General features: G+C 54.2%; 1 protein-coding gene across 5 annotated transcripts; it reads right to left on the bottom strand.

Annotated features, from left to right (window-relative positions):
* Window positions 1-314: 314 nt before the first annotated feature.
* On the bottom strand, window positions 315-9,514 carry SLC38A5 (solute carrier family 38 member 5). 5 transcript variants are annotated; one of them, XM_082446569.1, is made up of 16 exons: window positions 9,381-9,514; window positions 7,895-7,948; window positions 7,740-7,815; window positions 7,281-7,465; window positions 7,117-7,190; window positions 6,455-6,547; window positions 6,250-6,328; window positions 4,461-4,543; window positions 4,089-4,147; window positions 3,865-3,987; window positions 3,574-3,653; window positions 2,809-2,909; window positions 2,439-2,554; window positions 1,487-1,631; window positions 1,290-1,393; window positions 315-790 (listed from the first exon to the last, which is right to left on the bottom strand). In XM_082446569.1, the coding sequence occupies exons 2-16, from the start codon at window positions 7,945-7,947 to the stop codon at window positions 689-691; spliced, it is 1,473 nt and encodes a 490-aa protein (XP_082302695.1). In that variant the 5' UTR covers window position 7,948; window positions 9,381-9,514; the 3' UTR covers window positions 315-688. The 5 variants fall into 5 exon arrangements, with proteins under 5 accessions (XP_082302695.1, XP_082302698.1, XP_082302697.1 ...); XM_082446572.1 differs by having other exon boundaries at window positions 7,281-7,396; window positions 9,381-9,510; XM_082446571.1 differs by lacking the exon at window positions 9,381-9,514 and adding an exon at window positions 8,301-8,490 and having other exon boundaries at window positions 7,281-7,396.
* Window positions 9,515-13,412: the final 3,898 nt, after the last annotated feature.

Raw genomic sequence — 13,412 nt, forward strand, 5'->3', positions numbered from 1 at the left:
TTTTGCCTGCAGGCAATAGTTTGCCCTTTCTTGTGTTAGAACATCAACTTCAGGGGTTATTGTCTTCTTGATACATTGCTATATCCCCAGCACCTAGAGCAGTGCCTGGCAGCCAGTAGGCTCTCAAGAGATATTTCCTGAGTGAGCAAGTGAACAGATCTATGAGTTGGGTAGCGAGCTACTTAACTGTGGAGATATGGGTGAACAGATGAGAGCTGGCAGTCCTACTCTTGGGGCCTCAATTTACCCCTGTGTGAACCTAGGAAAGGTCCCCCAAGAAGTCCTAGAAAGAGATAAAAAAACTGAAGCCAGAGTTGCAATTCAGCATCTTTATTCTTCCCCTTTAGCTCGAGGGTGATCCTGACAAACAGCTTCTGCCAGGAGGAGGCAGAAAAGACTGGGTTGGGCAGGGGCTCCCCAAGGACCTGGCCTCCCCCTCCTCCCGTGGGGCTGGAGTTGGGGTTAGGGCCATGATCCAAGCTCGGCATCCCCTGGGGAGGAAGGGAGAGGACCACTCTTCAGCCTCTGTAGCCCCCTACCTCCAACAGCCATGTTGATGGGAAACAGCCACGTTGATGGGAACCAGCCACCTCCACACTCCAGGCAGGAGGGACCCGGGAGAGCAGCCCCATCTTACTCCACGTGCACAGGCACATGCACACGGGGGCCCAGGTGGAGCAGGGCTTGGTCAGTGTCCAGATACATGGCTCTGGCCTGTGGCCCAGTTGGCAAACATGAAACCTAGACTGATCGCCATGAAGAGGACCCCCAGGATACCAAAACACAGAGCCTGTGGATGTGAGGGAGAAAAGATGGAGCTGGTTGGGTACCTACAACCAAGCTCCTCCAAAGGATGTTCCTCAAGCCCTCCACCCCCTCCAGAGAGTGCCCCATTCATTCATGACCCTCCTTTCCTGCTCCCTCTCCTTCCTTAAAACCAGCGCCTTCCTGTGAATCCTCCTTCCATCTTCCTAGAACCCTTCAGGGAGTACTCTCCCACATCCTCCTTGAAAACGTTCCAACCCTCTTTTGAGAGTGCTCCTTCCATCTGTCTGAAGAATGCTTCCTCTAAGCCAGCCCCCTTTTGAGTGCTTTCTGTCTTCTTAGACCCTTCTTGTGCTCTGTCTGCTCAGGCCCTTCCTATGACAATCTCCTTCATTCTTCCAGACCATCTGCCCCCCTCCCCGCCAAGCCTCCTCTTGAAAATGTTCCTTCAACTTCTAGCCATCCTGGAGTGCTCCCTCCTCAGAATGCTCCCTCTTTCCCCAGCCCTCCCCTGGAATGCTCACCTGGATCTTGGGCCAGGAGTAGAGGGGCTCCACCTCAGAGGGTACAATGCGGAGGTAGAAGACGCTGGGAAGGATGAAAATGAGGCTGGGGGCTGAGGTGGACCCTGAAGGACAAGCAGGAGGGACAGAATCAATGTAAGTTTGGGGTACAAGGCCCATATTAGGTGGGGTCTGGGACTGGGGTTGGGGGTACTGACCGATAACCCCAAAGATATCCCGGATAGTTGGCACGCAGATGACGAGGACATTGACCAAGACAAGGAGGATCAGGGCTATGGCCACATGGCGTGGCCAGCTGAAGGCCTTGCTTGGGAAGAGCAGCTGCTGCAGAGCCCGGCGGATCTGTGACCAGAGTAGGGTAGGACACAGGTCAGGGCTCAAGCACTACCTCCCCTTCCATGTAGTCATCTGTCTTTAACACCGCCCTCAGTCTGAGATCCCTGATTTCCCCTCCACCTGACTGTCTCTCCACCCTGTCTGACCATCCTTCTATGTTTCCACCTTCTGAATGAGCATCCTGCCTCCCTTCTGTCTGACAACCCATGACTCTTCCTTCTGTCTGATCATCCATCTATTCCTCCACTCACTGTCTGAAATCTTGTCCTCCTCCTCTATCCAACTACCTCTGCCTCCTCCTGTCTGACCACCCACTTGTGCTTTCACCCTGAGATCCCTGTCCCTCTCTCTCCATCTGACAACCTCCATATCTCCCCCCTCTGTCTAGTCATCCCACCTCTCCGTCTGAGAGCCTTGTCCCTCCTACACCTCACTACTCCTGCCTCCACCCTTTTTCTGGCCATCCCTATTTCTCCATCCTGAATGTCTATCTGTGCCTCTTCCCTGTCTGACCATTCCTGCCTCCCTCTTCTGTCTAGCCAGACATCTGCACCTCCTCCCTCCAACTGACTGCCCCTGTCCTCCTGATTCTTTCTGCTCTGCCATCTATGTCCACCTTGTGTCTGACCATCTATTTTTGCCCTCTCTGTCCATTTGACAACTCTGCCTTCCCTGTCTGTCCGTCCCAACCTCCTCTATCCATCCATCCATCCACTCCCATCTCTACTGTCCATCCAAACATTCCTGTCTATGCCCCCTACCCATCCATCCATGTCCCTCCGCTCCATGGGCCCACCCTCGCCCCCAACGCACAGGGAACAGCACAACTGGCACAGTGAGAGTCACCGCAAGCAGCACGGCTAGGCGCACACAGAGGATGAGCAGATCCTGCTGGCTGTACATGTGCAGCATCTCAGCCTCCACGCTGCCTGGGACATGGAACATGGGATACGGGATGTGACTGGAGCACCAGGACCAGTGTCCCAGAAACATATACGTGTGCGCACGCGCACACACACACACACACACAGACGGTGACAAAATCTCCATGTGTGATGCGTAAAGTCCCTTTTGAAACTGATAGGTCTGAGGGCATGGAGGGAAAGTGCTCAGGTTCCTGCCCAGCAGTCTGCCCAGTCCCCACCCCAGCTCCCTACCCAACCCTGGCCCCAGCCTCACTCACTGTAGAAGGTCAGGTAGCCAAAGGTCGCTGTGAGTGCATACATGCAGAACATGGCCCCAATGGACACGTTGGCCACGGCCTGCATTCTGCGCTTGGAGGGCCTGAGGTATAGAGGTCATAGAACTGTCATGCCCAGACCCCTGGACTTGGTCCAGGCCCCTCAAAACCAGCCCCCATCCTCCAGAGTCCCCTCCTCCCAGAGCTGATGTTCAGCTAGTACACACTGGCATGCCCATCTCTGCCTCCCTTGTACTAGCCACGCCTCCCTTCTCTGTCCATCCATCTTACCCCATATGACCATCTTGGCCTATCTCTCCGCCCATCTCTGCCTCTCTCTTCCATTAGACTGTCACAGCCTCTCCATTCTGATCATCCATGCTGTCCCTCTGACTGATCATCCATACATCCCCCTATCATATCATCCCTGCCCTCCCTTTGTCCATCCATATCCCTCTCCATCTGACCATCCCCATCTCCGCATCCCATCCACGTATGCCACCCCTCTATCTCATCTTCTCAGCCTCCCCACTTGTCCATTCATACTTGTACTGGATGTTAAAAGAGTAGAATACTTAAAAGTCCCAATTAGTAAACAGTCACTGCCCTGCGTTTCCCAAGGCCTCCTGGCCACCTCAAACCCCTCCCTTGGCACAATCTAGCCACAATCAAGCTACAGCACAAGGACTGTTGTAGGGCTTATCAGACATTATGACTATCACCCCACCTGCTGCCCCATCACGCATGCCCACTTGCCTGCCCACTCACCGGCAGAGTTCTGTGTAGATGGGCAGCACCTCAGGGTGGCAGACAAAAGCAAAAGCCATAATGGGCACTGTGTAGAACATCTGGGGGAGTGGCCCAAGTACAAGAGATTAGAGACTGCAGGGTTCAATCCTCTCCTCCCCATCCCCCCAGCCCCACCACTGCCCTCCATATCAGACACATGGAAGCCCCCAGTGTCTGATACCTGGCTCCACTCTGAGCAGAGTGCACTGTGTGACAGAACCAGAGGACCTGAGTGCGGTGCAAGGCATAGACATATGCCTGCACACCAACCTGTGAGTCAGCTGTGAACATCTGGGCCTCACAGCTTGTGTTGAGGCTTGGGGGGCTCTTCCTCTCCACTGCTGTCTCATTGTGGCCTATAGCACAGCCAAGCTGGAACTTCTTATAGATGACCTGGGGGAGGGAGGGTGTGGAAGTGAGGTCATGGGGAAGGCTATGTCCCAATGCCCCAAACTCCCTCCACACTTTTTCATGTCCTTCTCCCTCAGACTCACCGAAATGAGGAAAAATAGCATACAGGTCAGAGAGAGACCACTGGTATACCCCAGGTAGCCTGCAAGGGGCAATATATGGAGCCTCAGAAATCAAGGGACCCCCCCCAGAGCAAATATCAACCCCCCAGGCTGGCCTTCAAGGCCCCCTCATCCCAATTTTGCCACACTTTGCACAAACTTCTACTTCTACCTGGACCACCCCCCCCCCACACACACACACACACACTTAGCAAACTCCTATTCATCTGTTAAAACCCCACACCAAACAAGCTCTCCTCTGGTATTCCATAGCCCTTGAAAGTGGAGATTCTTTGAATCTGGCTCCCCTTCTCTAATTCCACCATCCAATGACCAATGCAGGAAGCCTCTTACCCAAGTGTCTCATGAGGGCCAGTGGCAGGATGATTAACACACTGACAATGATGATGAGGAGGTTTCCCTTCAAGAACCAGTCCCTAAGGAGACAGGTAAACATAGTGACTAGCTGCCTATCAAAGAAAACTGTCAGGCAGACGCTCATAGAAGACAGCCGGACAGAGAGGTTTCTGCATGCAGTCAGGAGAGATGGGCTGACCCTTCAGCTGTGAGAAGTCATCCAGGTGGTTACAGAGACAAATGGCACAAAATGATTGACGGAAACAGCCAGACGGATTATCGGACTGTCAGTCACACACAGTCAGAGGGATATAGCTGGAAACACACACACAGCTGGACAAAAGTGTGCCATCAGACCTCAGATGGACATACAAGCAGATGAGCAAACAATACCCCACATCAGCCAGACTCACATAGTCCAACACAAGGTACCAGACACAGAGAGAGTCATGACCCTGGTATGTCTGATAGGTAGAACACCAGTCTGATGATCTGGTAGGCAGGCAACAATGCAGAGTCAGACAAAAAGTCAGAAACACACATGTGTGGTTGTTTGAACAACTCAAGGTTTGTTGAGCACCTGAAAGTGGCTGGGCCGATTTGGCCACACAGTCAAAGATGGAAATAGAGACAGAATCAGCCAGCTGACCACTCAATTGGAACCAAGCTCAAAGAAAGAGCAGGATCTGTACAGAGATTGGAGGGAGGTGCCCAGGCAAGATAGTCTGTTAATACAGAATTGGCTGAACAACTGCTCATTTATTCAAAAGAATTTTATTAAGTGCTTACTATGCTCCAGGTATTCACACATTCTCTTTCTACCTTAGACACACAGTTACACAGACCTAAACTAACAAAGCACCATTGGTCATATATACAGTGGGAGCTAATTATAATAGTTAGACACACCTAGTCACGTAGACTGTCAGCTACCTGGATGGTTTCAGGATCAAACCAAAGATCTAACAGGATACACAGAATCAGCTATCATATACAAACAATTGAAAAGATTCAGCCAGCAGATGGATACAGAATTAAACACACAGTCAGCTGGATACATACTCAGAACAACAGGCAAACATACATGGCTAGAACCATAATACAGAAGGCATATACAGTTGTAGTTGAGGATCACACACAAACAGCCAGAAAGAATTTGCCAGAACGATGGTCACCAAGTTAAACACAGAAAGTTAAACACAAATCACATATACTTAGCTGGCACCACGGTACACTGCACACACACGTGCACATACTCTCTTGGAGTCAGTGACCATACACTTATAGCTAGACAGATTCAGTCAGCCTAATGGACCCAGAATCAAACAGAATCCACTGGACAGAGAAAGTCAGAGTAAGCAAATGTCAAACACACATGGTTGGAGCCACAGTATACAGGACACAGCTGTAGTCAGCTAGCATACAGATGGCCAGAGAACCTGTCAGTATAAGAGTCACAGAATCAAACCCACGGACAGAGTTTAGGTCAACTGGATAGGTACAGCCACACGGTCAACATCAGAGTACACTGCACACACAGAGTCAGCCAGAACAGTCACAAAAATCAACACATGGTCTTACTGGACTCCTACAGCCAGAGCAAGAGTCACACATACTACTGGCATCACAACACACAGGAATCGCAGTCTGAACAAACTGGCCTGCCCAAATGTCTCAAAATGGAAGACCTGGGGGTCAGCTGGACACACAGTTGAAGCTAGTAGCCAGACCTCACGGGCAGAATCAGTGGTCTGTGGGCCAGAGCCAAGGGGTGTTGCACACTCACCCCTCAGGGTCCATGTCCAGGAAAGTGCCGATAACCAGGGGGAGTTCGGATTTGATGATGAACAGGTAACTGGACATGGCTGGTGCAGGTGGGGGGAGGTGTAAGCAGAAGGATCCCTCTCATCTCCCTCCCACCCCAGCCTGGGGAAGCCCACCTCAGCCCACCCTCTTCCCACAAGCTGACCCCCACCTCCCAGAGTCCTCACCCCCAACATTGTGCAGACAGATGACCGCGGCCACCACTACCTTCCCCACAGGCCCCAGCGCCCTCTGTCCCAGCTGTTCATAGGCTCGGATGCCTGGAGGGGAGGGGACCAGAAAGGAACAGGTTGTGGGTCGAGGAGGCCAGGCCAGGGGTGAGTTGGAGGCCAGAGAGTCTGGGAGCTGGGGAGCTGGGGTTTGGGCTAATTGGGCCTCATTGCTGGGAGCTGGAGGTAAGGGCTAAGCAGTTGGGGTTGGAGTCTGGTAGGTGGATCTGTGACCAGGGAGAAGGTTGGGGGCCGGATGTGGGTAGTTGGGGTCTTGGGGCAGGATATGGACTGAGGCATGGCAGGAGTGAAGTCTGAGGGCTGGGGGCTGAGGACCGGCAGTCTCAGGGTTGCGGGGCTGGCTTCCATGGATACGTGTGCTGGAGACTGAGGGGTGGGGGCTAGAAGTGGAGTGGAGTGGTCTGGGGTAGGGGGTCTGGTTTGATGGCCAGACTGAGGGCTGAGGGTTGCGGATTGGGAGCTGGAAATCTGGGAGCCCAGATGAGGTCTGAGGGCCAGGGTGCCCTCTGAGGTCTGGAGCCCAGAGAGCTGAGCGTGGTGTCTGGGGTCCTGGATCCAGGATCTGGGGTCCAAGGTCTAGGTTGAGCTCTGGGTCTCACCTACAACACCAGCACAGGTCAGCAGGAGATGGATGGAGTACGAAGACAGAAGAGCGATGCAGAGCAGCAGGGCCCTGTGGCAGATGGCACTGCTTGGACTTGGCCCCCAGGCCTCCCGCCTGCCCACCACACCCCTCCCCCACCCCAGACTGCCTAGGACTCACAAGAAGAAGAGGACCCCTGTGTGGGCCATGGCATAGGCCAGCCCCAGGATGCCGCTGCCCATGATGGCGTTGCTGAGGTTGAACACTGACATTCCAAACGATGTCTTCCCCTCGAACTGCGGGTAAGGGGCAAGGCCCGGGCACACATGGGGAGGGGGACCAGGGAAGGAGACCAGTGCCGGGGCCTGGGAAAGACTAGGGAAGAAGTGACTGGGGCAGAGGAGAAGCCCAGGAAGGGCCATCAGAGGAAGGAAAAAGATTTGAAGATGAGGAGAGCTGGGAAGGGAAAGGCTAGGTGAGATTTTAGAGGGGAGCAGCTGGAAGTGGAGAGGAACAGGGAAGGGTGGGGCAGCGACCAGAGGCAAAACAGCTGAAGGGAATAACCGGGAAGAGGGAGCAGTAGGGGAGGGGCTGAGCTGGGCAAGGTGCAGCTGGGACAGATCCTGTGGGGTCACTCACATCCATGAACTGGGCTGGCTTCCTCCCAGGAGAAGGACTATGGCTGGGCAGGAAGCCCTCGTGCTCCTGCCTGTAGCTAGAATAGGCAGGGAAATTGAGGCTGATGAGAAGGTAATTCTGATCCCTGACCTCAACCCCTTGGGTCCCCGACTCACTCCACAGCACCCCCAGGGAGGGCTCCGTTCATCTTTGGATCCTGCAGTTCCATCCTGTGGGCAGAGAAATGGGGTGGGGGGCTCAGAGATGGAGCAGGGGGACTTACAAAGTGGGGAGAACTAGATGAAGGGGGTCGGGGGGGTCCGATAGCGACGGACAGATAGATATAGAAACAGAGACACAAAGATGAGGTGAGGGGAACAGGAACAGAGGGATTAGAGAGACAGGGAGATAAGTGGAGATAATTGGAGACAAGAGGGAGAGGCCGACAAAGAAAGAGATGAGAGAGAGAGAGAGAGGGACTCAGGGGAGAGATGCCAACAGTTACTCACTGAGACATGGAGAAAAAGAGGGCAGCAAGAGATAGAGGGGTAGAGACAGAGACAGAAAGAGAGAGATACCGACCCCTCAGCAGATGAGATGGCCATTTGGAGCTGGGATAGCCTCTCCTCCCAGACCCCAGACTCACTCTCTCTTGCTGTCTGTCTCTTCCCTTCCCCGGTCCCCCGCGCACCCCCCTCTTCCCTCCACCCTCACCGCGTGGTCATGCCTCTCACTCCTTACAGGGACACGTGTCCGCCTGACTGCCCCACCCCTCCTAACGCCCCCTACCCCCCTCCTCCCCGCCTGGGCCGCCAGCCTGAGCCCAGAGCTGATGCAACCTGTTGGAGGGGCTGAGGATGGGAGGCGGGCTCAGCGACCCCAGCCCCCCACCCCCTGGACGCGGCAAACTGCTCTCTGCCACAACTCTGAATATTCTCACTAGAGGCCAAAAGCAATTCTCCAAACTGAACCCCCCTCCAGGGATAGAAGTGACCCAGGGACCCTCATTTAATCCCCCTTCTAGGGACTAGAGAGGTATTTTCTGGCACCCTTGTCAAGTCTTAAACACTCCTATTCCAGTAGAAGTCACTTTAGAGACACTTCCAGACTTGAGATCCTTTCTGGGCTTGGGGTGTCTCAGGAACATGGCCAAGCCCTAATTTCCCCTCCTGAAGAGAAGCTGTCTCTGAGACAATCATCAAAAGCCCCCTCCCAGGGCCTGATGTGTTTCCTGGGGTGGGGTGTCTCTGCAATCCCCACGCAAGCCTGGAGCCTCCCTCTTCTGGATGGAGTGTCTCTGAAGAAGCCCCCAGCCCTGAACTCACTTCCTGGGAATGCCGTATCTCAGAAACCCCCATTCAAGGTCCCCATCATAACTAAAACTCCCTCCAGGAAACCCCCTACCCAAGCCCTGAATCCCCTTCCTGGGTCAGGGAAGGCTCTCAAGGAGCCCCACCGTCAGCCATGAGCACCCTCTGGAGCCTCCCACCCACTCCTGAATTCATTTCCTGGGATCAGGGCACCAAAAGGATTCCCCCTCCCATTCAATTCTGTACTAGTGCTAAAAATGCCTCCAGGGAACCCCTGAGCCCTCTCCCAGGACCCCCGTTCGTGCCTCGGGGACTCAGGAGCCCCCCTCGATGGCCAGCACCCCCTCCTCACCTCCCTGCTCCTCTCAGCTCTTGAAGCGGCAGCAACTCAGAACTAGGGCTCTGGGACCCCGCCGGGCGGCAGGGCTCCCGCTCAGCCAGACCCTGCCTTCGCCTGCCCTCTGACCAATCAACTCCGCCGGGCTTGCTCGGCGGCTAATCAGCACTGCCCGGGCCCCATCTGGCAGGCGGATTTTTTTTCCTGTAAAGTTTTAACTTTAATTCAGTTTCCCTCTTCTGGTTCTGGGCAGGGGGAAGTCGTGGGGGGGGTGTGCCTCCCTTCATCTGAACCCACATGGAGGGAAACAGAGGTTTCGGGGGAGGTGAGGGAGATGGGCTGAAAGATCAAGGGAGTAGATCCACTCCTAGAGAGAGGGACAGACAGACAGAACTGACTCAGGGGTCAGACATACAGTGGGATGGGATGGATGGCAGGAGGAGACAGAGATAGGAAGAGAAACAATCCCAAATAGAGACAGGCAGGCAGAAGAAACAGCACAAGGACAGACAACAGGAGGGGACAGAAAGACAGAGTGTGAGGGAGTGGTAGACAGGCAGAGGGGCAGTCAGCGAAGAAAGAGACTCAGAAACGGTGGGCAAGGAGAGGCTCTCGCAAGCTCCTGGATGAATGCAGATGGACAGGTTGACACCGCCAGACACACCCCCAAACAGAGGTTAGGGACAGACACACTGGCTCAAAGGGACAGAGCAAGTGGCTGAGGCAGAGAGACACATGGAGGGGCAGGTGGCAACAGGCAGAGAAAGTCAGATTCAGGCAGAGGAGCAGACAGACCTGGGGACAGCAGTGGGACAGGTGCAGGGAGAGGCACGGCCAGGCCACCAGAGGCTGACCTCAGACAGACAGCCCAGCCGAGAGAGGACCCTAGATCTTGGGGGGGTCCCCAGAGGGAGGCAGGGAGGGCACTTGTAGTTGGGCGGGGAGTGTGGATACACACTGTCTGCAAACTAGGCACACCCTGAAGTCCTGGACCCCAGCCTAGGCATTGGGTGGAGCCTGTCCACACCCTAACGGAGGAGCCCCACTGTCTGTCTGCCTGTCTCTCTTAAATAGGGGTCTGTCAGTTGACTCCATTCGGGCATGTGACAGGCATGTCTGCGTCTCCTGCAGGAAGTCAGGCGGGGTGGACATGGGGTCCAGGCCCAACTCGACTGGGCTGTTTGAGGCCCAGGTGGACAAGAGGCCTCTGTCCCAGCCCCTCCACCCACCTGCCCGCCCCCCACAGGGAGCACAGAATTCCCGGAAAGGCCAGGGGCTGGCTGGGACTTCAAAGCTAGCCTGGAGGCTCCCACCCCACTCGCAGTGGGAGGAGGGTGGGATGGGGCGTTCACTTCCGCACAGCAGGAGAAAGACTCCCGCACACTCAGAGATCGCAGCCCCATCCAGGGGCTTAGAGATGGAGGCAGGCTCGCCATCACCCACAGAGGTACAAACTCGCATGCAGACTCCCAGCCACACACAGAGAATACAGGGTGACCAATACAAACACGCGCAGACGGCACACAGAGATCCCAGGCCATGGGACAGCCACGTATAGCCACACAGAGTGACTTAGTCTTATAAGTATCATCACCCACTGAGCCGCACACAGAGATCACAGACGGATGCGGGGATAGGCTCACACTGCTTTACAGCCACTACAGACTCACAGACATCATCACCCACGGACTCACAGCCACACCAAAGAGAACCAACAGGCAAATCACACACAGACTCACAGCCACACACAGAGCCAGAGCACACAGACAAATATGATTCCACAGAGCCGACAACATCATACACAGGCCCAGCATCTCCCACACACACGATTCCAGGTTCAGATGGCCCTGGAGGCCAACGTCCAGGTTCAGCCTCTATCATGATACCTCTGCGCATGTGAATTTGTGTATGAACTTGTGACCACATACAGCTCTGGTCACAGAGAGAGAGGCACCCGCAGGCAGACACGATTGTACAGACAGAGAAGCCGCAGTTACAGACACATGCACAACTGCATTCAAGCGGACAGGTGCACACAGCCGTGTATACACAGCTATTCACACAAATCAAGTCAGGGAAGACATGCACAGGGAACGCATATATAGGCGCACAAACTGGAAAAACAGGGATGCAGAGCGTACACTTACTATCATTACAAAGAGGAAATGCAGAAAATACACCTAAAGCTGCATGAAGAGGAAACAAGGGAACATACACTGCCACCAAAAGAAATGCCCTTAGGGAGCACACACCTATAGCCACTCACCGAGGAGAGATGCAAACATGGTGCCAGAGAAGAAAGACACACAGACATCGGAGACACACACACAGAGGAGAGACAGATTAACACACTTCTCACCCACGAGCATTACAAAGGAGACACATAAGCACCCAGGGAACACACACACACAGCCCCATGTAGATGAATTGTGCAAGCAGATGGGACCAACACACAGTTGTCAAAAAGGAAACACACGAGTTGGATAGGCAGCGACAGACATAAGACACAACCAGGCAAGTAACATAGTAAGACACACGTGGAACTCACATACGTGTGTTTGTTGCTGGGAGCATGTACAGGTAGCTGAGATACCCTCAGGGTATTCATACACAGGTGCGCGGGCGCAAGCCGGCGGGAGCGCACACACACACACGCACACGCACACACACCACTCCCCCGTCTATCCCGGCCTACTCCGTGATCTCTCGTCTCTCTCCTCTTCCCCCCTGAGAGCCATTAAACATCTGTGCTCCAGGCCAGCCAGGGAAAGAGACACCTGTCAGCAGAGGCCTTGGCCCAAATGACTAAGGGGCGGGGGGACGGGGACTGGCTAGGCAGGTGTCTAGATTTCAAGAAAAGTTTGAAGCGTCCCATCCAAAGAACTAGTGAAACTTCAACAAAAAACAGATGCCCTCACCCACCACCTCCCAGCAGCAGCTTCCTCTGATCATTGTCTTCCCCTCCAAGGGCCAGCCCTGCCCTCCCATGTTGCCCAGCACAAGCCCACCTGGGCACACGGCTGGAGGTCAATGAATGCTACTTATCAAGTGTCATATTATCATCATTATTTTTATTTCTGCCGAGTGAACTCTTCTAGGGGAGGGGCAAACCTTCATCCAGCTCTGCACCCCATAGCTCAGCTAAGTTTCAGGGCATTGGAAATAGCAGGTGTTCCACATATGCTGGTAGGAGGAAAAACAAAGGGAAAGTGAAATCTGGCTGCAGAGGCAGCCTGCTTTAGAAGGAACAGATGTCTTTAAGCTTGACCGAGGCCTTGAGGCCGTGCCAGGGATAAGAACGCTTTGTTCGTTCATCAAAGTAGGGCCCTTTCTCAGGGTCATTTAAGGCTTTTGTTGGTTCATTAAAGCAGACCCTCGTGGGACATTTGGGATTCCTATCGAATCTATTAAAAGTCAGTTTAGGATCTTGTCAGTTCTTCTAAGCAGACCCCTGCTTTTCATTAAAACACTACTCAGCAGTCTTCAGGGGAGGGAGCCACGGAGCAAAGCAGTTAACAGCGCGAGCTTTCCCAGCTCTGCCACTTAGGAGCTGTGCGGCCAGGAGCAAGTTTCGAAACCTCACTGTTTCAGCTTCCCGCAGGGCTTACTACTGCCTAACTCAGGGCCATGGGGAAGATTGAATGAATGAATACAGGTAAAGCACTAAGAACAATGCTTGACATACAGTAATCGCTCAATAACATCTTTGTGAAAGGAATTAATGAACTCTTCTCTGCCAGTGAAGGCATCCCCCCACCGAGCTGGGTTTGGATTCTAATCTCTCCTTTCATGCAGGCTCCCCATGGATAACTCTTCCGTCCCTCAAAGCAGCCCCTGGACTGCAAGGCTTTTTGAGTCACTGTCTGGTCCCCTGCGCCTGGACCACCCCCGTCTTTCCCTCACGTGGTAAGATGCCCTCCGGCACAGGGCTGGCCTGGCAGCTCCCCTCTCCTTGACCTTTTCAGGAGGCTGAGGGGAGGACACCTTTACACTCAGTGGGGTGCTGGGTGGGAGCTGCAGGCGGACACCCCACTTCGGGAAGAGCCT

This window comes from Balaenoptera physalus, assembly GCF_965194825.1.
Source record: "Balaenoptera physalus genome assembly, chromosome: X".
In the NCBI taxonomy this organism is placed as follows: Eukaryota; Metazoa; Chordata; class Mammalia; order Artiodactyla; family Balaenopteridae; genus Balaenoptera; species Balaenoptera physalus.

What these genes read in the sequence shown, in the direction of transcription:
- SLC38A5 (XM_082446568.1), bottom strand. Translation starts at nt 8,323, where the DNA reads ATGGCCATCTCATCTGCTGAGGG. An exon ending in ATCTACACAGAACTCTGCCG is followed by an intron (nt 2,910 to 3,573) that starts GTGAGTGGGCAG and finishes TCTATACCTCAG; the next exon opens with GCCCTCCAAGCGCAGAATGC. An exon ending in GGATATCTTTGGGGTTATCG is followed by an intron (nt 1,394 to 1,486) that starts GTCAGTACCCCC and finishes CTTGTCCTTCAG; the next exon opens with GGTCCACCTCAGCCCCCAGC.